The 27,873-nt window shown below is 40.8% G+C and overlaps 3 protein-coding genes across 3 annotated transcripts in view; 2 read left to right on the top strand and 1 right to left on the bottom strand.

Annotated features, from left to right (window-relative positions):
* The first annotated feature begins 4,686 nt into the window (after positions 1-4,686).
* On the top strand, positions 4,687-5,070 carry LOC143427209 (proteasome assembly chaperone 4). The gene has a single exon (XM_076901139.1). It carries the CDS (start codon positions 4,687-4,689, stop codon positions 5,068-5,070), a length of 384 nt encoding a protein of 127 aa, XP_076757254.1.
* A 1,233-nt stretch (positions 5,071-6,303) lies between these two features.
* The window catches only part of LOC143427753 (midasin), a 70,103-nt gene continuing 48,533 nt past the window's right edge, over positions 6,304-27,873 (top strand). Inside the window, exons 1-11 of the mRNA XM_076902186.1 lie at positions 6,304-6,433; positions 6,667-6,893; positions 7,007-7,246; positions 7,365-9,807; positions 9,894-11,175; positions 11,253-11,694; positions 11,770-12,139; positions 12,238-12,555; positions 12,647-12,946; positions 13,064-13,288; positions 13,415-13,543. Coding sequence (XP_076758301.1) covers positions 6,353-6,433; positions 6,667-6,893; positions 7,007-7,246; positions 7,365-9,807; positions 9,894-11,175; positions 11,253-11,694; positions 11,770-12,139; positions 12,238-12,555; positions 12,647-12,946; positions 13,064-13,288; positions 13,415-13,543 — 6,057 coding nt within the window. The 5' untranslated portion in view covers positions 6,304-6,352. The remainder of the gene's footprint in view (positions 6,434-6,666; positions 6,894-7,006; positions 7,247-7,364; positions 9,808-9,893; positions 11,176-11,252; positions 11,695-11,769; positions 12,140-12,237; positions 12,556-12,646; positions 12,947-13,063; positions 13,289-13,414; positions 13,544-27,873) is intronic.
* LOC143427769 (uncharacterized) overlaps positions 17,141-27,873 on the bottom strand; it is a 33,313-nt gene continuing 22,580 nt past the window's right edge. The window contains exons 2-8 of the mRNA XM_076902211.1: positions 25,747-25,948; positions 24,982-25,234; positions 21,553-21,807; positions 19,614-19,718; positions 18,605-18,787; positions 18,108-18,407; positions 17,141-17,346 (exon numbers count right to left, since the gene is read on the bottom strand). Coding sequence (XP_076758326.1) covers positions 17,167-17,346; positions 18,108-18,407; positions 18,605-18,787; positions 19,614-19,718; positions 21,553-21,807; positions 24,982-25,234; positions 25,747-25,940 — 1,470 coding nt within the window. The 5' untranslated portion in view covers positions 25,941-25,948 and the 3' untranslated portion in view covers positions 17,141-17,166. The remainder of the gene's footprint in view (positions 17,347-18,107; positions 18,408-18,604; positions 18,788-19,613; positions 19,719-21,552; positions 21,808-24,981; positions 25,235-25,746; positions 25,949-27,873) is intronic.

Below are 27,873 nucleotides of genomic sequence, written 5' to 3'. Positions count from 1 at the left end.
CAATCAAGATTGAAGCGAATCAGAGGTTCTTCTCGTCTCTTTACTTAAAAAAAAAACTGCAGCTTTTTCAGTGTATCCCTCGAGCGAGCTTAACGATAGCCACGATAGGCACGATCCAAATAACGATCCCATTATACGCGAGTCCCTGTCCCGCGAAAATCGAATCGTATCGAGGCCCGAAACGCGACGGCGCGCACCTAGAACGGAGGTGGGCACGGCGATCGTGGAGTTGGTATTACCGCAAAAGGCAACCCCCGATCGTTAGTTAAAGGGCAATCCGTTAAAGGTGCAGAGAGACGCGCGAAGGAAACGTTCCCCACTGCGTGGCGCACAATGCCCAAGGAACGGAACAGACGAGAACAGAGGAGAAACGAACGCGTCCGGAGGGTCCCGTGCCGGCAGATGAATCCTAAGCAATTTCTCGCTGGTCGGGCCTCTTTGATGCTTTGAACTCTCACCGCGCTAACCGATCCTCCTGGTAATCACGCGGCCCTCGCCACGCCCCGAAAAACACCTTCGATCCTCGCCACTCTCGCCTCACGGTGCCTCTCTTCTCGCGCGCTCCTCTCCACCCCATCCCTTTGATCCTTTTCTCCTCCGCAACGCGCGTTCCTACTTTTTTTTTTTTATCCCTGGGCCTCGTTCCGTGCCCCTCTCGCCTCCCCTCTGTCCTTTACCAACTCGCTCGTCCGCCACCCTCTCCGTCTGTTTTCGTGTTACTTCTTTATTATTTTCGACTTGGCTTTCCTTGGTCCGTCGGGGCGCGTTCTCGAGCATGTCCAGCAGCTCGTTCGCCTAACGGAGCCGGCGACTTTTTGATACACTCGGACGGGATCGTTACGTTCGATCTTTCCTCGCCACCTGTTTCACTGTGAACTTCGAGGGCTTTTCCCTTCCGCTGTTACGCCTCTTTCCTTTTGCGAGTAGTCAGTAGCAGGACTCAGAGGTGCGCGCGGCTACTTCCGTTACTTTTTGCCAGCGTCCACGGTTTTTTCGTCGTAGAACTCGGGAATTCGGGGTTCCAGCTCGCGTTTTACCTGCTAATTGGTGTCCCTTACGTGTCGTCGAGTTTTTCGGGGTTTATGGCTTTTTAAACAGACCTGCTGGTGGGGTATAGAAATTTTTAAAGAACGAGGATGATTTATGTACGTCAGACGCTAGACGTAAATATTGAAAGTAATAAAATTTCAGGTGGATTTCAGGCCCCATTACCGTTCATGATGCCGTAATCAGAACCGTGGGATCTGATTCGAACCTTTTGATCGGCGATTCCGGAGATCGTATCTCTTACGGCTTCGATCGCCTCTTGAAAATTTTCCTTCTTCCTCTGCCTCATCCTTCTGTGCAACATTGAACCACGCGATCGGTTTCAAATATTTGCATCCGCTTGTTAAAACTGAAAACCAAAAATCATAGAAGCTTGAAATGTTTTAAAATAACTTTGTTACACTCGAAGGTGCTTCACGCTCGTCTTTGTCGTGTCTCCTCTCAACATTCGCTGGTAAATGCTTGTCAAAATTTGGGGAAATTATTACAAGATCGTAACCTCGATGGAATCCGTGTCAGAAACGGGACACTATAATAACTCACGGACAAAAACACACGAAAGGAAGGATAGACGGAAACGTGGGGTTAATAAGTTTACAGTAGATCCCAATAAGAGAGCAAAAAAAAAAAAAAGAAAAAGAAGGAAAGTCGAGGCCGCGCGTAGAATCTCAGATGTTAACTGAAGAACTGTAATCATTAATCAAGCACCCTCGCCCTATTCTCGCTCCTCCGATCCTTCCTGGGCGATAAGTAATTCATTAGGCATTGACTAACTCTATCCGGCCGTCTATTAAGGAGGCCAGCAAGAGGGAAGGACCGTGACGAATTGGGTAAATAATACACGTGAAATCCGAGAAAGTCCACCTCTGCTTCGTTGAGAAACTCTCCTCTTTTCGAGAACAAAACGGTCGGTAATGAAACCAACGATTCATCCCAGACTAATTTCAATTTCTCTCCAGATCGACGATCTTCACGTGGACTTCTATCAATCACCCTGTCCTAAATTTCATTCCTCTCTCTCTCTCTCTCTCTCTCTCTCGCTGTACTCGCCACGATGATCGAACTGCTGCAAAATAATTATAACATTACCAACATTTACACGCGATAATCGAGATTGCAACACGTTGTGTTGAACAATCGTGGAACACTTTACCCTCGTCTCGTAAAACAGTAGAAACCACCCCTTAATAAAAGGGTCGGTTAACGTGCACCCCGAGCTGCGAACCAATAAACCAGAACCATCCGCTCGCCAGCGGGAACCCGGGGAGGGCACCCCAGAATAGGATCAAGGCCAGGAACAAAATAGCCTCCGTAGTGCAAGAAGAAGAACAAAATAGCTTCGAGTGGACGACGAAGGAACAGCCAAAGGGGACGACGAGCAAGACGAAGAAGGATCAGGCGAAAGGGAAGCAGCACAAAGGGAAGCAAAAGAGGCGCATGGGAGTAAGGTGGTAAAAGGAGGAGAAGGTTGCTCCTAATTCGTAGTTCGGGGCGGGGTTTTTTCGGGGATAGAGAGGGAGGTAGGCGGCCTTTCGGCCAGGGGGAGTGAGACAGAGAACGGGCACAAAGCGAGCTGAGGTATAAATTGGTTTGTTTGCCGCGGAGATAAAAGGGGCCGCTAAATGTTATCTTTAAGGTGTCGGATCAACGCACAAATGTGGCTGAGTTACTCGTAATTATAGTATACACGGGTTGAGACCCTCGCCTCTACCTGCCGCGCCATGGGCCGCCTCTATCCTCTGTCCTTTTCCGTCTCCCTTCTGGTGCCTCGTTTCACCCCATTGGCGTAACTATCGATCGCGATCCGATCTACCGGAGATACCGTCCGACAGAGGCGATACTTGTTTGGTTAGACGTCTGATCCGATCCAGGGGACCGTGGGTATCCCCCTTCCATTCGATGCTCCGGTTAGGTTGGGCTCGACTAGGTTGGTGCACCCCTCCTGTTAAAATAAGAGAACGTATATAGTTTGGTTGATGATAATTCGCGAAACGGGGATTTTCCTGTATCGCAAGTGGAGCGAATGGAGTTGTGAGTTTTGGGGTGGAAGCTCGTTTTAGGGGATGTTTAGGGGGTTGTTAAGGAGTGTTAGCGATTTGGGGTGTCTCAGAATGTTGCCAAGTGGGTTTGTCAGAAACTTGGCTAACAGCGGAACTTGTAAATGATAATAATATCGATATAATGAGGAAGAGAACTATTCAGCGAGAGAATGTTGCTGAACGCATTAAAGACATGGCGAGGAGGAATATATGAAAAAGAAAGTAGAATGAATAGTTATATTGTATGGTATGCGGTGCGTGTAGATAATTATTTACTTTGAGCTTCCGTGCTCTACTTAAGCTACATTTTATGCCTGCTAATAACATAGGAAAAGAATGTAGAAGATCCGAGATTATGCGTTTATGGAAACAATAACTGAAATTAATTGGACGATTACAACTATACTTGTAACTATGAACGTCTGATTCAAAATTCTCGAGACGGATTCTTGACGTAGAGATATTTCTTAACATTTTGAAGTTCTTTTCTATGAGAGACTTATACTAACGGCATATAAAATTCTGAATTATTAATATTGAAAGTATACTTCTCGTTGGGTTAGACGGATTAATTACCTGCGAATCAAGTTGGAGTTAATTGCTTTGATCTTGATGAAATTCATTTCAGCCTTATTAATTTGAATACAATTGAACGTTACAAACTGGACCCTTTCGATGTCACTGTTTATGATGAATGATTCCTCACCCCTAGTAACGAGAAGGTTAAAGGAAATATCAGGTCTTAGTAAATGTAAGAATCGATTAAACAATGCAAGGTATTTTTTCACTGGGATTTTCATACAGAACAGACTACTGGAATATATAAAAAAAATGCATTGTATAAACTATTTAAAAAAATATGAATTCAAACCTTCACGGTGTTTTTATAGATTACGCCAATGGGAGTGCTTTTTATCTCAGTTTTCAACAAGATGGGACTCCCCATTGGTGCGACTTGAAACAGCCGCGCGTACAGTGGGGCCAATATTATAGTACAAAATAATAACTCATAAATTATACGTGCCACGAACGTTTAAAGATTTAGGTATACAGCTCACTGCACATGCAGGTGATTCAGCTGGAGGATATCAATAAGCTTGGCTGTATAGACACACAGCTTATTATAAGGGATGACGGGATAAAGGAATGAATTTCGTTGCAGCACAATTTGTATACATGAATTTGACATATTTATAATATTCGTATTATTTGTAGTTCCATACGATACGATATTCTTTACAATTACGTTATAATTGTACTCGTACATCACTTATTGATTTTGCTCATACCTGTGCGACTCGTAACTTAAAATTTCTTGATCTCTTACTTAAAAAATTCTGACAATTTATGTATATATTTAAATACATTTCGTTTTGATTATGTGTATCGACAAATAACGTGTAAACATGCAAATAAAATACTTACGTTTCAATTTAATGATTATTAATCGCTTCGAGAACTATCTGCAGTCGGTAAATAGGATTTTAAATTTTAAGGTTATGTTCTCGTAGAATGATAATCATCACAATCAGCATTCTCGAAAACGACAACAAAAGTGCCGACTAAAAACCAAAAGGTATAAATCAAATTTCGTGAAAATATGGGAAACCAATCGGAGGAACTGTCGGAACCTGAATGTAGTTTTAAGTTTCACGATTTTACGGTCAAAGTTGGCGACTTGTCAGTCGCTTGCCACATAATTAAAATGGAAAATTGTGTTTACGTATGGGTGGGTGATCTCAACCAAAACGCCATGAACGACTTGTCTTTTGCAATCGGATCGCCTTACGAGAAGGAACCACTTGCAACGAAAATTATGGGACCAATCGCCAATGAATCTTCAACGAGTCTAGCCAAGAGGCTCTCAAAAAAACTTTCGATGGCTGTTTATGTCAGCTTCAATGTACAAATCGATAATCTGTCCTTACCTATCTTAGAAAGGAAGCTACGAGACGAGTTCAATTCGCATCCAGAGATTTTCTAATCTAACAACTATCGATAATACTGTACAGATGTATCTTAAACTAAACGTAACGTTTAATTGTGTAATGTGTTTAATATGTGATCACAATTTTTATGTTTTATATTAAACTTAATTTAAACGAAACACTCATCCTTGTTTCTTTAAGTAATACTAAGCTTTGCGAATGAAAATCTATTCTTGAAATTCATATTTAAATATCCAATTTAACACAAATAATTCTTATACATGTACATTAATGCCTACAAGTTTGGAGCATCCTTTACTACATGGAAAGGACACATAACTATTACAAAGTGTATTTTCTTATAATTGACAAATCTTCAAAAGTATATATCGTTACACTTAAGAAATTGTATTTAACGAACATAGAAAATTTACATATAATTAAGTATGCTCCAGAACTTTTGAATAGCAGTATATATGTAAAATCAGTGTCATTATGAATAGGTAAAAAATTGTATACGTAATTCAATGTACTTATCTTTGAGAAAATGTGTTGAATTTTTGCACGAAGCTATCAGTATACCCCTTGAATTATAATCTTCAAAGGATCTAAATATTAAATAAACTAAATTTAACTGTATCAGTGTTATATATGTATATATACATAAAAATAATATCTCATAATATGTTGACAAAACAATATTATTCGTTTGAAACAATATTTTTTATTCTAAGAATATATATCTCTTCGTATAGGCAAGAAAATGTTGAAATAAATGTTTTGAAATTACGTCGTAATAAAGTACGTAAAATATATACAATTTACGAATGTTACTTCAAGAAACACGAAGATCTGACTACCACTATATATATTTACCTTTGGTTACACGAAATTGTTGTTAATTACGCACAATTCACGAACAATTTTGCACAAATATCTCAAAATTCAAACTACTTTCTCCTGCATCTTCCTGCATGATTACCAACTTATAACCACTAAGTTCATACGCAGTCCAGAGGGCAATAAATAAACTGTTGCGTGTCAGCGTTGGTACATCACTTATGTGCGTCGAATCTAGAATTTTCAGCGCGATTTTTAATTCCACGAAATGGTATCGTTTCATTTGATATTATTATTACTTACAATTATATATACGTGTATGTATATACGTGTAATTACTTGCAGTGCTTAAAATGCTTTTGAGCAGTATCGTTGAAGCATTAACTGAAGGTATATCTTGATTAAACCTTCTACAGAACGCGACGGAAGCACGTGGTGATATCAGTTGCGCAGTTGTAATTCAGCGTGTGGACTTGACCATGTGATGCGGCTTCCAACATGTTTTCACAAAGTTTTGCGGTTTTTGTTAAAAGAAAAGAGTGTTATGCCGTGAGACTTGCATCCTGCATGACTAATGGGGTAAGTGTGAAATTGTCCTTCAAAATATTTTAAATACTCTGCTTCGATTCTTATACTTGTCGATATATCTTACTGAGCACGAGTGTTACTTGCTTATACTTGCAATGTTATTTAAAAAAGTCTGACGATGTACACGTTCATTTTACTGTCTGTTTAATTGTAATATGCACATATAAAGTGGTTTTTATTATTTGATGTAATTTGACAGTGGTTAAGAAATATGTTCTCTGTAGGAACCAAACGAGAAGAAGTACAATGAAATTTTTGATATCTTGTGTGAATTCTTGATGAATCCGGATTGTACAGAGGATGTCGCTGAATGTTTCCCTCAGTTACTGATTGCATTGGTTTGCATGAGCATTCCGATGAACAAAGTTTATCCCAATGACGGAGATGCACTTCATAAATTGAATTCTGTTGTTTTGGGAAAGTTAGTTCGTAAGAATTCAGAGGTACTAGTGTAAGTATTGTTATTATTAATGATATAATGTTTTATGTATTAATCTTGTGTCAATTTACTATTGTATTCTGTTTATATAATTTTTGCATCAAATATTTACTATTCTATTACAGATTTGTCCAGAATTATTTTGAAATAAATCCAGCTCCATTTGAATCTATACAAAGCGATTATAGTCCTCCTGCGAAAAGGACTAAGAAACAAAAAATAGCATATTTCGCAGAAATATCAGACTATCATTTAGTTATCTCTTGTTATGACATCCTATGTAGTGCACCAATACATTTTAAGCATGTATGGAACTGGTCCAAGTTTTACAAATATTTGACTCACAAGGATCAGGATGTTAGATGGTAAAATATACATATATGTATACCGTGTACAATATCTTTGAAGGTCTTGCACTGATCAAAGTATTGTCTCACTCATATAATGAAGAAAATACTGAAATCATTTTTAATCATTTTTCAGGGTAGCAATGAATTGCATAGCAATTATATTAGGAATGTCGGAATCTTGTTATTTGTCTCGTGCTAGCAATTTTGTTTCAAACATACAACAGTTCTTCATCGAGTCCAAAGAAACTCATCAAAATATTGTAACATCTAAAGATACCACAGAATTAGATAAAAAACTCAATGTACCTTCGGTAGTATCCATTGGAGGGATCTTACTACCAGTTTTTAGTACATCTAAATCTAAAGTACATTTAAATTTAGTTCCTGTGCCATCCACGGAACGAAATTTGCAGAATTTAGCATTCGCAGTGTCCTCTAATAAATGTGTGTGCTTACAAGGCGCCGTTGGCTCAGGGAAGACCGCCCTAGTAGAGTATTTGGCGCAGTCTACTGGTCGCGATGCCAAGAATTTTGTGAAAGTGCAACTGGGCGATCAAACAGATTCTAAGATGTTGTTGGGAATGTACAGATGTACAGATATTCCTGGAGAATTTCTATGGCAGCCAGGTGTATTAACAGAGGCTGTGCTGTCTGGTAAATGGCTCCTTCTGGAGGACATCGATTGCGCCGCAACAGATGTTATTAGCGTTATTGGTCAGCTCGTTGAAAGTAAAACGTTATCAGTCCCAGGGTACAGAGACCTTATACACGCGAAGAGTGGGTTCCAGTTGTTTGTTACCAGACGATTAAACCCAGGAGGGGTGCAAAAATCATTCCAGATGCCATTGCAGAAGCATTGGGCTTGTGTCACCATAGAATCCTTGTCGAAACAAGAACTCGTGACGATAGTCCAATCCTTGTTTCCTGTGCTACATACAGTAGCTACGAGAATCGTTGATGTGTTCTTACTGTTTTCCGTTGGAAATCACGATGACGATGCTATAAGTAACGTGAGAAATGCTAGGCAAATTTCCACGAGGGATTTGATCAAGTGGTGTTCCAGAGCTGTTGTTGATTTCGATGTATCTTCCCCTATATCGGCATTGAAGATTTTTCAGGATGCTCTGGACGTCTTCTGCTATTCCGTACCTAATTCTGTGCAACGATTAAACTTGGCTACAGAAGTAGCACACAAGTTGGGCATCGTAAAAACGAAAGCAGATTATTTCTGCGATGTACACAAACCGTCGATAAATATCCACAAAGAGTGCCTCATCGTTGGCAGAGCAAAATTAGGAATAAAAAAGTCTGACAGGGTAAAATTGGAGTCTAAACGGTCTAATTTTTCTTACACGAGGCCATCCGTCTGTCTTTTGGAAAGGATAGCCACTTGTGTGATTCAGAAGGAACCAGTTTTATTAGTTGGTGAGACTGGAACGGGGAAAACAAGTTGCATCCAATATCTAGCACAAATAACAGGTCACAAGTTAATAGTAATAAATATGAATCAGCAGAGTGAGAGTACAGACTTACTTGGCGGTTACAAGCCAGTAGATCTGAAAATTTCGATCCAGCCGATTCGCGAGGAGTTCGAGATTTTGTTCCGATCTTACTTTGCAATAGAACCGAATCTAAAATTTTTGAATCACCTTGGACGTACTTTCGAAGAACGAAAGTGGAAGGCGTTGACCATTCTAATGATCCACAGCACTACCGCTGCTTTGAAGAGATTGAAGGCGTCATCGAAAGTGCACGAGGAAGCAAAGCTTTTGAAGAAATGGCAGAAAATGGCGCAGAAGTTGGAGAAACTTCAGTCCCAAGTGCAGAGCCAGTATTCCCTGGCATTTTCTTTCATGGAGGGTAGTTTAGTGAAAGCACTGAAGAACGGAGATTGGGTTCTGTTGGATGAAATCAACTTAGCCACTGCGGAAACGTTGGAATGCCTTTCTGGTTTATTAGAAGGATCCTGTGGGTCTCTGTCATTGTTAGAACGTGGAGACAAAGAACCAATTAAAAGACACGAGGCCTTTGCAATTTTCGCTTGCATGAATCCCGCAACAGATGTTGGGAAAAGAGATCTTCCCGTAGGACTTAGGAATAGGTTTACGGAATTTTTTGTCGACGAACTCACGGAGAAGTCGGATTTGCAATTCCTAGCGAGCTCGTACTTGAACGATTTGAACCTTCCACCAGAGAAGATCGAGAATATCGTTAAGTTTTATTTAAATGTCAGAAAAGAAGCTGAAGCTAGACTCCTCGATGGAACTGGGCACAAACCACATTACAGTTTAAGGACATTATGCCGTGCTTTGAGCGTGTCCGCGCAAAATCCTTGTGCAAATGCATTGAGATCTTTATACGAAGCATTCTGTTTAAGTTTCTTGACGCAGTTAGACAGTAACTCCTATCCATTGGTACATAGAATGATTGTAAAGTTAATTTTGGGAGATGCGATTGCAAGTGCCATTATTAAAGCTCCGATTCCTAGACCACGCAATGGCCCTGCTGAATGTTTTATAAGTTTCGAGGGATATTGGATACCTAAAGGAGATCTTGATCCACAGACACCAGAAAATGTAAGCTTGTATTTCGAATATATCCAGTCACATTTTTATGCTTATGTTAATAAATTTATCATTATCATTAATCTCTTTGATTACAGTACGTCCTCACCGAAACAGTGAAGCAAAATTTAAAGGACTTAGTACGAGTAGTATCCATAGGAAAAATGCCTGTATTGTTGCAAGGTGACACTTCTGTCGGAAAGACGAGTTTGATAACTTACTTGGCAAGAGCCTCTGGACATATCTGTGTCAGAATTAATAACCATGAACATACAGATTTACAAGAATACGTTGGTACTTATGTTGCTGATTCCACTGGAAAACTAGTTTTTAAGGAGGGCATTCTAGTGGACGCTATGCGAAAAGGATATTGGATAATCTTGGACGAATTGAATTTAGCACCAAGTGATGTTTTAGAAGCCTTGAACAGAGTACTCGACGACAACAGAGAGTTGTTCATCCCAGAAACTCAACAAGTGGTCAAAGCACATGACAATTTTATGCTTTTCGCTACTCAGAACCCTCCAGGCTTATATGGTGGACGAAAAGTACTTTCACGCGCGTTTAGAAACCGCTTCGTCGAGCTACATTTCGATGAAATACCGCCGAAGGAGCTTCAAATAATATTGCATAAAAGGTGTAAAATGCCAGAAACTTATTGCAAACAAGTAATCAGCGTGATGACAGAACTTCAAATACGGCGGAAGAGTACTGCAACTTTTGCTGGGAAGAAGGGATTCATAACCCTCAGAGATCTGTTCCGTTGGGCTGAGAGATATCATCTCGCGCCAGATACTGGAGGTACCTTGTACGACTGGAGTCAACACTTAGCTGACGAGGGCTACTTAGTTTTATCTTCGAAAGCTCGTCGTCCAGAAGAATGTCAGGAGATAATCGAGGTATTAAAGAAGCATCTGAAACGAGATGTTGATCCAGACGCTTTGTTTTCGCTCTCTGAAAGAACGTCTACTGTAACCAGATCAATCTTGGAGTCTCTCTTGTCGAAAAAGATTCCTGGATTCGAGCACGTAGTCTGGACGTTCCAAATGCGTAAAATGGCGGTGCTTCTCTCGAAGGCCTGCGACTTTAAGGAGCCCGTTCTCTTGATTGGCGAAACGGGTGGTGGCAAGACTACAGTCTGTCAGCTTTTGTCCGTAATCAGAGAGCAAGAACTCAGCATTGTGAATTGTCACATGCACACGGAGGCGTCGGATTTTCTTGGAAGCCTTCGACCAGTGAGGGACCATAGCGAAACTCAGAAGCTGTTCGAGTGGGTCGACGGTCCATTGGTGAAATCTATGAAAAACGGAGGTTTCTTTTTGGTCGACGAAATCTCTTTGGCGGATGACAGCGTGCTCGAACGATTGAACTCTCTTTTAGGTGATCGCTTGTGACTAAACTCTCCTTTGATCTTTTAATGCACAGGATTTTTAATGTATTTTGCTTTGTTTTTACAGAACCCGAACGTAAACTTTTAATCGCTGAAAAACCATCGACTGAAGAGAACGCGACAGTCACTGCCCACGAGAATTTCATCTTTGTCGGTACAATGAATCCTGGTGGCGATTACGGTAAGAAGGAACTTTCGCCAGCTCTCAGAAACAGATTCACGGAGATCTGGTGCGAAGGTTGCGTCTCGTTGGACGATCTCAAATGTATTATGGCGCATAACTTAGACTCAGAGTACAAAGAGAGTATTTCGACGGCGATAATCGAATTTATTAAGTGGCTGCAGACCACAGAAATAGGGAAGAAGCTCGTTGTTAGTGTTAGAGATGTACTCACGTGGGTGAACTTTGTTAATTGTTGCAAAAACTTAGCAATAGGTGATGCTTTCTATCATGGTGCCGCTCTAAGCTATATCGATGGTCTTGGGTCCGGTTTGACTGCCGCGGAAAAGTAAGCATTTCACGGAGCAAATAGTAATTTTAATAACCAATCATGCTCTTGCTAAACCGTTCTGAATTATTTCAGTTCATTGAAATTAAGCAACTTCAAACGTTCTGCATTAGCGTTTATCAAACAGCAAGTAAATACCACATTACAGTCTACCTTGGTATTAGATGATTCGTTGTGTCTTAAGGGATTCGAATGGACAGAGAATAAATTTGGAATACAGCCATTCTATATAGAAAAAGGAAACAAAGAAATCCTATGCAATAAAAAATCGCTTTGCGTAAGCGCAACAATCGCAAGTAATAGTTTGAAATTTTTACGTGCTCTGCAATTGAAGAAACCAATTTTATTGGAAGGCAGTCCAGGAGTTGGCAAAACCACGCTAGTTTGCTTACTTGCTAAAGCATCTGGCCATGGTCTTCTTCGTCTAAATCTAAGTGATCAAACGGTACTTATTCTTTCATTTTGTTTGAATAATATAAATTTATTCTTTTACTAATTAAGAATATTATTTCGAACGTTGCTAAAATTTGGGATGTTATATAGGATATCTCGGATTTATTTGGTGCCGATTTGCCAGTGGAAGGTGGAAAGCCTGGTGAATTTTCATGGAGGGACGGTCCTTTCTTGAGGGCTCTCAGAAATGGAGATTGGATTCTTCTAGACGAGTTAAATCTCGCATCGCAGTCGGTCCTCGAAGGGTTGAATGCTTGTCTTGATCATCGTGGCGAAATCTACATTCCAGAGTTGGGAATGACATTTACTGTGAAGCCAGGAACGCGATTATTCGGATGTCAAAATCCTCTTCGTCAAGGAGGAGGAAGGAGAGGGCTTCCAAAGTCATTTCTCAATCGTTTTACGCAAGTATGTAGAGTAATATACAAAAAAAGATAAGAATTTTAAATATATTTCAAAGAACAAAGTTAAATATTTATAAAATATTCTTCTTGTTCAGGTTTTCGTGAACGCTTTCGACGAAGAAGATCTACAAATCATTTTGAATACTCAATTCTCGAATTTACCAGAAGATTTGGTGGACAAGATGATCAAGTTCAACCAAGTGCTAAGCGCTCAAGTTGGAATTACCTGGGGTCACTCTGGTTCGCCATGGGAGATGAACCTGAGAGATCTCATTAGATGGTGTGAGATTACTATAGCTACTTCCAAACGGAGTTTAGAACGAACTTACAATCCTGGAAATGGTGCTCAGTTGATTTACGTGGATAGAATGCGGACGATGGAAGATAAAAATAGGGTAAGAGTTAATATATTCGCATAAAATTGATCTTTGTGTTTCAATTGTCTAAGAACTAATTGTTATCACGCTACGTAAAGTAAAATTTGTTTCTGTATCGATTTTTATCAATTTCAGGTAATCGATATATATAACGAAATATTTTGTGATGATAATTGGCATTTACCAGATCCAGAATTTCCGATTCATTTGACCAAAGAGAAAGTCTTCTTTGGGGATGAAATATTGCGTCGCAGTGACTCTGCATTCTACGAACAGGATGATTTATTGCTCCTGAGGGAGCAAAAAGCTGTTCTCAGAGGACTTGCACAGTGTGTTAACATGAATTGGATGGCGATACTCGTAAGTAGTTTGACAGCTCGTTTGTCGTAAACACCGTGTAAAAAGTATTTGCACTTATCTGTTTTTCTGCATACTTGTTTCTTTATATTAATTTTTTTTTTTCGTTATTAATTTATCGTGCAATAGATCGGAGGATCCGGAACCGGAAAGAGTAGTCTTGTTCATCTGCTAGCGAACTTGGCAGGGCAGCAGCTGAAGACAATCGTCGTTAATTCCGCGACGGACACCACGGAACTTTTGGGTGGCTTCGAACAGGTAAGTGGTTTTATAAAAATAATATTATTTCAATTTCATGCTGCAAGCAGAAAAACATGTGCTTCGAAGCAAGTGCATATGCATAATTTCATTTTTAATGTTAAAATAAATGAAAGAAAGCAAATTATACGCGGAAAGGAAAATTAAGAATATTAAGCCATGGCAATTTAAAATCTTTTGCGATTCTCTTATACGCGGTTAGTAACGTAGTCTCATATAACGGCAATATTCGGCTTTTACGTTCCGATGGGAGTCTTTAGAGTGTCATAAGTTGATAAGCGGGTAAAGTTAGTCTCGAGAGACCCGATAACAGCGCGCAGCTGGGAAGAATCAATGAGAGTTCTTTTGTAGGAGCTAGAATAATGTCTCTGCCCGGAGACTTGAGGTGCTTCGTGCTTTCAGTCTCGCTTTCAGAAGCTTTTCGCGCTATCCATCGCGATACGATGAAGTAGCTCCTCGGTTCTCCATTTAGAATTTTACATATTCATAATACATTATCAGGAGGGGAAATGTTGAAATTTCATTCGATAAATTTTTCAATTCCCCATTTTCTAATCATCTAGATATCCTGTTCTATAATTTGATTAAGAAGAACTGAACGATCTTACGCTGTTAAAGACGGTCTATCTTTATTTACACATCCAGTAACATCGATATCATAGGTTTATAAACACAAATCACGCTTGTATAATTAGCGATACAAATATTGCAATCAATTTGTTGGACGATCCACCTGTAATATCTATCGACCTGCTAGGCACTGTTTTAATCAACTTAAATTAATATTATCCTTAAAACCTATTATCCCTCCGGTTAATAACCACGGTTTTAATTAAGATTGATTCTCGTAATTACGTAAGCTTACTCCACGTTTCCCTACGAAAGTCTTTCAGGAGAAATTGACATCGATTCAGGGATTTTCCGGACTTTCTGGGACTTTATTCATTTTTCAATTCGCAGATATATCCTTCGCGCGTATTCGAAACAATAATTAATACCGAAAATCGTTTCGATACTATCAAGCGACGATGAGATTAAATCGTGCGGAGTTTCCAGGTTGCATTAATTAAATTGCACCCTCGCCCACCACCCAGTAGGGAGAATAAAGATTCGACTCGTTAAATATTAAAATGCTAAAAGTTCCGATCCCCACCAAGGTAATAATTACAGGTAATGGTTGCATGAAATTCTGATTTCGCGATGATAATCGTTATAAACAATTATCACGCGAGCATCGAATTAATACAATGCGTCGCCGGTGGACAGTAATCGGATTTGTCGTACAAATTCCAATCAATAGGTTTCACGTAATTTAATACCGGCTGCTCGATATTCATGGCGTATAACTGGAATTGAATGAAATTTGCATTCGGCTGTATTTACGCGGATCGAATTACGTTTTCTTTTTTTTTTTGTTGCGTTCGTACCGCGTTCGAGGCTGAGACACCCTGCACGAGGAACGAGGATGGTAATCCACGATGCTCCTAGCAACGTTGACGAGACGGTATTTCGTGTGGACAATGCTTAGATTCGTGGATCTAGGCCAATATTAGTAAACGCTCTAGCTATTACAGTTTGCATTTGCAGATCGAATCCACGCGATTCTCCGCGAGGCTTGGTAATTACGCGAAATCCTGCATTACGTCCGATCCATTTGGTAAGCGTTCACAGCACGATGATGTTCAATTGCTCGAATTCTGCCCTGTCCGCATAATATCTCTGGATTATTATCGCGCCATATTTTTACGCGAGAGGTCGAAAGCGTTTGAGGATAGGCGCGCAGGTGGGTTTGGGGAACGGTCGACTTCCCAATGAAATTGTTCAGCGAATCGATGCAACGAGCTTGTATATACAATTTGAATAGAAATATTAATTACAATTGAAGGAAAAAGGCACGTATAGAAATCGAAGAGTCGTTAATGTATATATACTGTAGAGAAGAAGAAATCGAGCCGTTCGTCTTAACTGTTTATTAAGAATAGAAAATATATTTGGCAATGTTTCAAAATGGAGAAATGTCAATTATAATATTTCTATAAAATTCAATTATAATACAATCGATCGTTGTAATATTTCTATCAAATCAAGTACAAATCTACAAATCCTTAAACGTCGTACGCGTGAACTTCTGTTCGCGTACACCTCGACTTTTTTTCATTTTAATTACCGCGTTGTTTCGTTAACACATTCGATCTCGATAAAAGAAGAAGAACCATCGTGTTCTATTCGTTTGAAATTCGCGTACAAATCATTCCGTGTGATCTCGTCGAGAATTAAACAAGCGCTGTAAAATACTTCTTTCAAGTGGACAAATACAACTGACTCGTATATCGAAATATGCTTTTTCTTTTCTTTTTTTTTGTAAGATAAAACATGCTAGAGAACGCACGTCCGGAAATCCCTAAAGTTTTGCATAGAAAATATATATATATTTTTTTTATTTACACGTATACATGCGCAGGGTAGCTATTGCATTTATAGATTTTTAGAAAATCTACTTGGAATAATTAATTGCAGGTGTCTTGTTAAAACGACACGGAATTCGTAAAGCAGACAATTTTCAATTTTTAAACGATGTTCGATTCGATATAATTTTTTTTGCATGGGAAAACAGAAGGTAAAAAATAATCGTCATTTATTTCTCGTACACCCTGTATATGTATACATGCAACAGCGCTTCTGTATATGTATTTGTATATAATAAATGTATAATAACGGTAATAGTAATATGAAATAATATATATATATGATAGTAATATAATCGAGGCGGAAGCTCGATCGTTTTGAGTCCCCATTTGAGTGGAAAGCTCATTTCGAAGGTGCAGACTACCTACCGTACCCCTAATTGTAAACGCTAATTGGTGCACCTAAATTTTGTTTCGATTCACAATTAAAGGAACTATATTCGTCTGTGTCTCTCTGCACTTCTCTACTATGTAGTAATATTCGCTGGCATCGTTTTCACCGCACCGTATTTATTTAATTAGTGTTTCTTTTTTTTTATAATTATTTATCTCTCTTAATATAAATTCGCATCGCCTAAATAGTCATCTAGAAAGCGAAGTTTTACATGGAAACATATTTAATGTTGGCGAACGATTGCCCTACTGTTCAGGCATGGACAAAAGATTCGAATTTAGATATTTCCTTTTGAAACGAGCAATTCTTCGGATAAAAAATAGGATCGAAGTGTAAAATACAATTCTTTGCGTTCAGGATAAATGAGATTAACAGGTTTGTGGGTAAGGACCTTCTTGACCGTACGAGCACCATTTGCCCATGCCTGCTCTACACACTTATCGCTTTCTTGTATTTTGGCAATTTTCGAAGATTTTTTTGGACGATTCTTATATAGAACCACTTTGGCAACGTTGTTCTCCACTTTCTCTTCGTTCTCAGAGGATCATGGTTTTGTAATGTCTCGAGGGTAGATCTGGAGACGACCTACCTTACCGACTGGAAAGTGAACGTTCCATAGATCTCGTTGAAAGTTTCCCGGGGACTTTTTCTTCGAATAATTTCGAATACAAATCAAATGGAGAATTAATAAATGTGAGAAAGGTTGTATCAGTAGTTAATAAGTTAACGAAAGAACAAAATAAAAAATTAGCGAAGGAAATGGCTTATTCGCTAGGCAAATCGCTGCTGATCGGACTGACGTTCACTTTCGGGTCGTTCAGCTTCGGAGGCGGGGGTAATAAAATGCTTGATCTTCTACTAATGTCTTCCTCGTACACGCTCGACGTGCTTTTCGATCTTGATACCAGAGTCCACGGATCCGGGGGTACGATCATGGAGTCGTCCTATACGGTTTAATGCCGCGATTAATTACGATTAGTTAATCTTAAACAGAAAGTGTAGAGAAGGACACCTTTATTAATGACGCACATTATGGGGCCACCAGTTTCTTCGCATGCTAAAACAGTGGTTGGAGTATCCGCATGCACAAAGGGCGAGCAATAGTTAGTGTTTCAGTTAAATCCAACTCAAAACAGAAACCTAGCGTACAAAAATTCAGAAAGCCTCCTAAACTAGTGCTCAAATATAATTTCACAAATGTAACAACTTCGAAGAGAGGAACTAAACGAAGAATCGAAGTACTCGAGTGTATCTACGTAGTTTGAAAAGTCTACTTACCCATATACGCGAAGTGTTACATCGGAAACCTAATTAAGATGTGAGAATTCAATTGACAAGGAACACATCCAAAAAAGAGGAAAAAAGAGTGCCCAAGGGAGGAACCACCGTTTTTACCCCTAACAGCGAACGTGTCAACAGTGTTTAAAATTTCAAGGAAAAGCTGCTCGACTCATCACCGTTCCCTCGACCGCTGCTCCACGGCCACATCGTCTAAGCAAGCTTCTAAAACTACCGTAAAGCACTTCCAAAGCAAGAGGCAAGCCATTCCTCGAGAGCCAGCCAGCCAGCCAGCCGTCCCAGATGCATAAAAGCAGCAGCTCATAAAGCTACGTTCTCCCCTATCGCCACGATCCCACAATAAATCAGGCAAACCAGGAAAAATTCTGAGAGAGAAAAAGAGAAGGAGATGTTTCTTAACAGATACCAATAAATGTTTGCCAGTAGGTGGCAATGGCGGCTTGAGAAGCGCCACATCCGTAAGATCCGGGCACGCGTTCGGTTGGACCAACGGCGGTTCCGGCGGCGACGGCACTGCCTCGATTGGCTCTTGGTAACGTGGCGGCTGGACACTTTCTATGGGGATGCTTGGACCCAGAATCCAGCTGGCGATCACCTCGCAGCAGCCGCAGAAGAACTCGGATAGGCCTTGCCGTAGGCCTCGATGTAAGCTGAGGAAGAGCACCGGGTTCACGAATGCGTGAACGTACGCGATATGTAGAGTCACCTGGAATCGAACATATCAAGGGAGAAGTTTGAAAATCCTTTAGTAAATGTGGATTAAAGGTCTTAGATTGGTTGTATTCGAGACTTCATCCTCGTGGTGCACATATATTTATTCTCAACGATGGCAGTTTTCAATTTCAACTCTCATATCTCTGTAAATTCTGCAGGTTATTTCGTGTAGAGATTGAACGGAAGTACCTCGTAGCCAGTGGGATTCCCAATAATAGGATGATCCACCAGAGTGACGAAGAACAGTGGTCCCCAAAAGATCCCGTACGCGGCGGTGATCACCAGAAACATCTTCACCCGCTGCACGCCCTCCCTCTCCATCCTCTTCAAGTAGTTCCTCATCTTCCGGTGCTCCTCCGCAGCACCGCTTCTCTGAAGCAATAACTCTTTTTCAACGGATCGACGGGACGAAATATGGCCGGCGATTTATGCCGCTTGTCGCGTTTTAAGCCTTGTTCAGAGTTGCGAGCCACGTAGCCCCGGTTCAAGTTTCTGTTCAGCGCGAGTCGAGCAATATCGGCGAGGTAACGTCGAGTCACACTTAAATCGACAGAAGTGATTCGAAGCCAGCGAGGGACCCGGGCAAGTGGCGCTGAACGAGGCTCTGGATGAGAAATTGCTCGAACAATTGGAACATATTTCACGCGGGTGGGCGTTGTTCTTTGATAATGAGGGCGGGTGACGGGGTTGGACAATGCAGATGAGATTTCAAGAAGATATGAGGCTGGTCGCGCGTGAAACAACTGCTGTTGACGCTTTTAATTTATCGAGACTGAGTAGATCGCGGTGTGTGTATACACGGGATTCTACAGGGTGTCTCGCGCTGTACCACAATTTTAACCCGTACGTTCGAGCGTGTATTCTGGTGGACAACCTAAAATAGATAGAGAACAGTGACCTGGATAAGAGTATTTGTTCCGTCATCGCACGGTTTCGTTATTTTGCATATTTCGCGTTTCTTCGTATGCATTATGCATACTTCGTGGATATCTCCTCTGTATCCTCCACGTATTTTATCATTTTCCATGATAGTCGAAAGATAATACATCATGCTCGAAAAGAAAATTAGAAATTCTTAACTGGAGACAAAATTATAAAACGAGAATCTATTAGAAAGATTAGAATAGTAGTTTTAGTAGAAATAGTTATTTTTTTTTTTTAGAAGGAAGCAGATTTATTGTTTATTGTTTATTATTACCTTAGGCGTGCCACCATTCGTGGATGCGGCTGAATTTTCAGGCACCGCGTTCGTTTGTTGGTTACCCGTTGTATTCACGAGAATCGTTAGTAGTGCTACCTTTACCTGATACAAAAATCGATTATTTTCAATTGGAATTCGTCGATCTCTTAATCGATGCTGTTTTTATTCATTAAGAGAAATTTTCAAAATAATTTCACGCATAAAGCTATTAAATTTTTATCAGCAGTCCAATCGTTAAATCATTAATAATTAATAAAAACTGAACCGTTAAAGCTACATTAGAAATGATAAGTAAAATAATGCATCGCAAAGAAAATTCTACAAACTAAATTCTCAACAGTTCGCCAGGAATAATTAGTATAATTGTCGGAAATATAGGTAAAACGAAACGATACTTCAATTATTCATGCTCTACTTAGAAAAAAAAATGCCGTAACAGAAGAAGTGTAAATTTAGATACGCTACGTAAAAAGGAAACTCTACTTTAAACTATTTTCGCTACTTTACCAAAGAAAACAGCCCTCAAAAATCCCTTTGATCATACCCCAAAAGGAAGCCGTCTCCAAATTTCCTTTATACATTTCGTAGCTACGAAAACTGTCCCTCAATCTCTTTGATCTTCCCGAATCATAAAAGGGACGTAAAACGCGCGAAACGAATCTGCTCTGTGCTCTAGCAAACTTCCTTATTTAAAGAATCGCGAATCCTGTCGTAACCGTACAGTATCGTCGACAGTAACTCGTATTAAATATAACATTCGCGTACAGTTTCGCGATTATCGAGTGAACCAGCAAATTCGCGTGGCGAAATAACAACGATATCAATTAACGATTTTAATCTGTGGTCATCGCGAGCAAAGTTTACGTTGCTGCAGCAAACCGACTGGTAAATTGCAGGGAACACTGTTCGAATAATAAACTGGTGCAACGATGGCTCGTGTTTCGCAACGATATAACCGTGGACCTCCTTCTGTAGCGTACAATATCAATGGTAAAGTGGTTTCGAGCAATATTGCTTGGAAAGATGGCGAGTGAGTGGGTGGGGAGTAATAGGGGATGATTTATTCTCGAGCGTCGGGAATGTTAACGAAGCCAGACGAGAGGGTTTCCGGTAGAAATTGCGTGAAAGTGTATTAAGAGCTTAAATAAAAGCGGGACAGGCTACTCGAGTCTCCATCTGGCCGGAAACTTTCATCGAAATCGGCGCGTAAAAGCTTGCTATCGGCACCCTTTATGAGGCAGATACGCGTGATGAATGACAGGAAGTGAAAGAGAGAGATTGGCCGACAGGCTGCGCTAGTGACAGTGCTCCGTCTGTAGTCAGACATGGTTTGCGCTCAATGCGTCAAATGGTGTATCTCCCGCCAAAGAACTGGATTTCGTCCAGTAAATAATCATCCAGTTTTCAACTCTATTCCTAGTGTAAATCTAGAAATGTGCCATTCTCGATTGAGGAATGCGCTTCGATGAGAAACGCGCGCATGGATCCCACTCTTGCGTTAACTTTGGTATGCATTAACTATTGTAGTCTTCAAAAATCGCAGAGTTTTGGTTAGAAAATTATATTAGAAGTTTCATCGATTCTTAATATTCAGAGATTCTGAGTTCTCTCGCGTGGTATCTTTTTAAAAAAAAAATGACGCTGACAATGCATGAATCTCCCTCTTGCGTTAACCTTGGCATGCATTAACTATTGCAGTTTCGAAAAATTGCAGGTTTTTGTTTAAAAAATGATACTGGAAATGTCATCGATTTTTTTTAATATTCAGAGACTCTGAGTTCTCTCGCGTGGTATCTTCCTAAACAAAAAAATGACGCTGACAATGCACGTGCAGCGATAGGTGTGGGGTAGATGCAAGTAAGGGATGATGCATGCCGATCGAAATAACGCGAATCCGCGTGAGGCTGGTGAAAACGTTGTCCACAATGGTACGTACCGCTTCGACGTTCGCCTTGGTCAGGTCTTTGTGCAGTTTTCTTAGATGGATGAGGGTGAGGGCGACGCAGATCATGTTGATGGCGATCCAGAGAACGTTCAGTATGTAATGGCGGAAGGGGCCGTGGACCAAAGGGCAACTCGGTGCGTTGTGCCCTGATTCCGTGTTGGCTGCCAGGGCCCCGCTCAGAAACGTTGGGCCCAGGTTGATCGTGATGCTCGCGAACCATATCATGAACGTTCCAAACAAGACGCACTGGAAACGATGTAATTATTTTATATTTCAACTTTCTACTAATCTAATTTGCTTTTAAAAAGCTCTGTAGCTCTTTAAGCTACATTTGCTTTTTCTATTAGGTCTGTGACTTTCTATTAGGATTGCTCTATACTTAAAAATTAAAATAGGATATTTATATAAATAATATACGATGTGTATTCCACCTTTACGAAGCGTGAGCTTTGAAATTAGAGCATTGGTACCTTTCTGCCAAATTCACGTCTTCTACTAAGCTAATTTGCTTCTAAAAAGCTCTGTAGCTCTCTAAGCTACATTTGCTTTTCTATTAAATCTGTGATTTTCTATTAGGATTGCTCTATACTTATAAATATAAATACGATATTTATATAAATAATATACGATGTGTGTTCCACCCTTGCGTGAGCTTTGAAATCAGAGCATTGGTACCTTTCTGCCAAATTCACGTCTTCTTCTACTAAGCTAATTTGCTTCTAAAAAGCTCTGTAGCTCTCTAAGCTACGTTTGCTTTTCTATTAAATCTGTGATTTTCTATTAGGATTGCTCTATACTTATAAATGTAAATACTATATTTATATAAATAATATACGATGTGTGTTCCACCCTTGCGTGAGCTTTGGAATTAGAGAATCGGTAGCTTTCTGCCAAATTCACGAAGGAACGCCGCGAAGGACGTAATTCCGCGCGGTGGACTCGGAAGGGGTGGTTCCTTTTGAACGGGACGGAAGTGGAAATAGGAAGAGGCTCGCGTAGACAGTGACACGGAAAGGGTTGCAGGCGGAGGATATATAATGGAGGCGTGACACGCATTGTTGGAGCGAACGGACTCGGTAAGGGGTGGTCGATTGCGGTGTAAACTGTCCGCAATGGGGATGACTTCGCGGCTGGATTAGCCGTGACGCGACGTGTTTAATCGTGCTGGCTTTTTATCAACGTCGCTGGGACTCGATTAACGCCACGATCACCTATTAATCGGTCTTTTAATCGTTCGTACGTCCGATCGAATGGCAATCGTTATCGCTTTTATTTCTGAAGTCTCTCTACGTGATTCTGTGCGCTCGATTAAATCGATCATTCGTCATTAAAACCGACGAATTCTTTTCATGGAAATCGGTTACATATCTATCTCTTTCCAAGAATAATTTTAACGTACATTGGAATTTTTGTTACATTATTGCTGGCTGGGGAGACGTTATCGTCTCGATCCGCTGAATTTTCGCTTCGCGGTTAATCTTGTCTGATAACGACGATGTAATCGATGAACGTTTCCTAGTTTACGATTATTATGCAGATTCGTGTATTCATTTGATAGAACTTGCGATAAGTACTTTTGGTTGTGTCACTATGTACAATGGTTATATAAAAAAACAATCTGTTCTTTAACCAGATTTTATATTTTATTTTTATACAATATAAAAATTGTATAGAGGCTTGAATCTTATCTTAAACATTTTATATGCTCGAAGTATATAACCATTATGCGAAAACTACAGTGAACACAACCAGTTGTGCCAATGCTATCTCTTACCATGGCAACTGCATACGTTGCACAGTAGCCAAGAGTACGAAATCACTTCCTGGATTATAGCCACGCGAGACTTATATTACTCTATATAGATATAGCGATATCAGTTACGTGCTACGTCTTCAATTAACCCCAACGAACTATTCTTTCCCGTACTTAATCCAATTCAGCCCTCTGTACGAGCAATTAGAGCAAACTTAGGGAATTGTCGAATTGTCCTGGTTCAGACTGCGAGTTATTCAATTCGAACGAAACTTCTTGATCGTAAAACACAACGGGACGTAGCTTGGACAATAAATAAAATTTTTTAGCGACACTTCACGCGTCCTGACTCGACTCGACCGCGGAAGTCGCGTTTTAGAGCCACCCCCTCCGCATCAACTCTACTCGTTAGATCGATCTGAGACTTGAGCCTAGCTGAAACGCACTCGTCCGTCGCTTAAGTATCTAATTGAGTTAAGCGAGGCACACGAGCGTGGAAATGCACGCGAGTACGAAGAAACGTATTTTCGAGGGAAATTTCATTTGCGAATGGGAAGAGGAGGAAGAGGAGGGTTGGCTCTTCCCCCTCGTCGTTCCCGTAAATCACTGAAAACGAACTTGCGGCGTTCCGATGGATTTTATCGCGCGACTCTTTCTGATGATATCCGTTATTTCGTTAACTTTGGACGCTCGTCTCGTTTTCGAAAATTGACGAGCGAAATTTAGCGATGACGCGCGGATCGGTCAGCCTGTATATCGTAATGGGGCCGAAAGGATTAACCCATTACGGCCCATTAAAAGCTCCACTTTGAAGCGGATAACGTGTTATTGATTTATTGAACTATCGAAGTTGCGCTATCGAAGTTGACGAAAAGGAAAAAGTAGAAAACGAGGAAGAATTCTAAATAAGCAATTGACCGTAAAATCGTAAATGCACTTGACGAGTGTTCATTCGATATTAATCTATTCTTCGTTTGGAAATTTCACTCGAGATCTCGTCGACTTCGTGTTTTCGTACCGCTGAAGATAACACGGATACAAGATTACACCGTTCCCCAAGTTTGCACGGCTCCTAACTAGTTTAAACGTTGATGACTTAATGTACGTAGTCATATGCGCGTTTAACATTAACCCGCGGACCACTCGTTTGCTCGCGAATTAACTTGTTAATTCGCAAACCAGTTAGTTCCGTTTACCTTGGAAGCCAACTGTCTCTAAACGTTTCGCTTTTCAATTTAAGGAGCGTCGCGTTCGAATTCTTCGTTTCTGGCGATGTTCGTTTACGAAATAAATTGAAAATTCTCGAGAGTAGGATAAAATTGACAGTGGCCATGTGGAGAATCGTAGAAGTTAGATTCTTCGTTTCTTCATTTATGAAATAAACTGAAAATTCTCGAGAGCAGGATAAAATTGACAATGGCCATGTCAAGAATCGTAGAAGGTAGGTTCTTCGTTTCTGGCGATGTTCATTTATGAAAAGAGCTGAACATTCTCGAGAGTGGGATAAAATTGACATTGGCGATGTCGAGAATCGTCGAAGGTAGATTCTTCGTTTCTGGCGATGTTCGAGAAGGTAGAAGGTTGATTCTTTGTTTCTGGCGATGTTCGAGAAGGTAGAAGGTAGGGTACGAAACGAAAACGAAGGTGGACGAGGAGTAAATACTTGCCTGGGGCGAGTCCATGAGCAACGGCGCGGCGAGGTCTGCCTCCTCGTCGGTTTCCGGGAAAATCGGGCTGTCGTTCAGTACTGTCGTCAACATGTTCACCGTCGAGACTGTCACCAACAGTAGAAACGCTGTCTCGACCAGGGAGCACTTGGTCATCGGCTGACAGTTCAGGATGCTCGATCCGAGGGGCAATAAAATCGCGGCTCGGGCGCAGTCCACCATCGCCTGATGGAACAGCAACCCTTGCGACCACCTTCGTGTGAAACACGATCAGATATCTTATTACACTCAATCATCGATACCGTTTCACTAACATTTACATAATTCTTTCTTTTTTGCTCTTCTCACGCGTTACAGTACACCCCACGCGATTCCAGATAGGGCTAGTCAGTTTGAAAATATTTCTAATATTACAATTTATTCTAATATTCCTAGAAATTCTTTTAATATTATTAGAAATTTTAACATTCTTAGAAATTCTTCTAATATTATTGGAAATTCTAATATTACAATTTAATTTCTAATATTACAATTTCGATCTGTACAAACGCGTTCTCTCATCAACGTTTCGCATTAGCCGCGAGAAAATCAACCGTACTCCTCTCCGGTCATCATCATCAGCTAGTTACAAAGGAACAAACGCCCTCCACTCCTCGTTAAGAGCACTTGGCGATGGTGCAGGTAGTGTGTACTGTAACAGCCAACTGCTCGTTCACACGCGAAGCGTCCCGTTGAAGAGTTTTTGGAGGTTTCGAGGTACGTTACCTGCGCAACTGTCGTTTCGCCAGGATCAGGGCCATCAGTAGAAAATTGGCGCCCATGCCCAGCGCGCCTAGGCTGAAGATGAGGGTGGCCTCCGTCGCGCCCCCTGGATGGCACTGGAACACCTTGGTCGCGTTCGAGGACGCGTTCCCCGACGCGCCGATTCCGAATCTCAGGTTGGCCCCGATCATTGCCATCAATTCACCTGCCAAATTGTTCATTAGTCTGGTTGACCGTCGATGGAACTTTGGTCATTTTGGGCTCACGTAACGTTGATTCGAGGGCGTAACTTTATCAATGCCAGTGATATTGGGTACACCGTCACCAGGGAGTGGAACTATGGCCAATGGCTCTTGGGAGTCGAGTTAACCAGTGTAAACGTGTAGGTCTCTCAGTGGCGCGTCCGTTAATAAATTTGGCTCTGGAGAACAACCCTCGATAGTTTTACTCCCTGGTGGACGTGTATCTTCAGCTTCATCAGGGTATTGAATTATTGCTGTTTGGCGAGTTCGCTTGATGGACCTTAGCGATGTTTCCGTTGGGGGTTGGTCGTATTTTCGTATATCGAGTTGGCTCGAGTTTACCTCGTAGCAGAGTTCTCTGTTCCCTGTTTCGTGGACGGTGAAACACACGAAAACTCTTTCTAGTGTTTCACGGATATGAATTTTTTTTTCTTGTTTTTGTCGAGCAGAATTAATTACGACGAGCTTTCGGATGATAATTCGTTGGAATTATGGAAGAATGTCTCAGGTTCTTTTTATTTACGACCCTCTATTTGGCGCATTGGTACAACGGAAGCTACACGGTGTATCCGGTGTATTCAAAGACTGTAACGCATAAAGTTCAACGGTGGTTGCGCTTAGTTCGCCGTTACATATTCATCGGTTTAGCCTTTAAACTCCGTTGTACCCAGCGTTGTACCAGGAAATTCTTGCTAGATCGTGCTCTATTGTTAAAGGAGAATTCGATATTCGCGTATGCCGTTCGAATTTTAACAACCCCCTTCGCAGCCACTGCCTCGCTCGAGCATTTTTCCGGCGTCTAGAATTTCGCCACTTCGCTAAACGTATACCAATCTGGTTCATCCTTTCGCGCAATTTTGCTCTGCTTATTTTTGCAATAAAATATAAAGCAACTTAAACCTTTGGAAATTGTGCTTTTTACACGTTCGAAAGGGACGAATGTGTTGTCGGTTAGCTCTGATTTGGTATTCCATTCTCGTTCAATTAACAACCAAGAAATTACCATTGCTAGCCAGACGCGATGGTGATATATATTTAGCAACGTGAACTCAGGGGAGACGGTCAGACCGCAATTTAGGATTGCGGCTGTCCGAAATTAAGGGTGAGGCCCCTGGGCTGCGTTACCTGGCCAGGATTTGCGGTTCGTGTGCAAAATCCGGAAAATCGCTCGACGAACATTTATTAGTCCTCTCACGTCTCGCAAACTGGATTCGGAACGCGGGACGCTTGGTGCGCACTTCCGCTAAACTATATTTCAAAATCGAGGGGTATATAGAACCGAAGAGACGTAATTCCTCGTTGGAAAGTTTGTTAACGTCCGTTTGAAAAAGTTAGTATTAAAAAAGTTCACTCTTGTTCATTTTTTTTTGCCAGAGTTGCTAAAAGATAGTCGGACGAGACGGAAGTTATGAGCGAACGCTTCGATTACAGCCGCGATGATTCATTTTGCAAGATCGCGGAAGCGTGTTCCTCTGCTCGCGAGAATTTGTAGAAGCTCGTTCCTGAAATCTCCGTTCGTTTCTTCAAAGAGTAATTCGTTTCACAATCTTCTCCAGACGGCTTCTAAAAAATACTTAATCTCGCCGTTGTATCAGAAATTGCTGTTCGCCCTCGCACAAAGCTGTCGGAAGTTCTCAATGGGAATCTTAAGGGGGTCGGAGGTGCATTAATGACTTGGGAGAGAAGTTTCTTTCGGAACGAGACGTCTCTGTTATTCGTAGCGAACGGCTGCGAGCGTTGATAAAATTCCTTCTGCTTCTTAATTCGTCTCTTGTTCCTCGATTAAGACTCTCGATTGAATGGTAACAAGAGCGGCTGTTCGCTCGAAAATCTAGCCTCCCAATCTTCTCTCGAGTGAAATAAAAAAAATTGTTTCGGCTCGTCGAGA

This window comes from Xylocopa sonorina, chromosome 9 (assembly GCF_050948175.1).
Source record: "Xylocopa sonorina isolate GNS202 chromosome 9, iyXylSono1_principal, whole genome shotgun sequence".
NCBI classification, from domain to species: Eukaryota; Metazoa; Arthropoda; class Insecta; order Hymenoptera; family Apidae; genus Xylocopa; species Xylocopa sonorina.
Note: the sequence above shows the minus strand (reverse complement) of the source record. Positions and strands in the feature narration are given on the sequence as shown.

What these genes read in the sequence shown, in the direction of transcription:
- LOC143427209 (XM_076901139.1), top strand. Translation starts at nt 4,687, where the DNA reads ATGGGAAACCAATCGGAGGAACTGTCGGAACCTGAATGTAGTTTTAAG.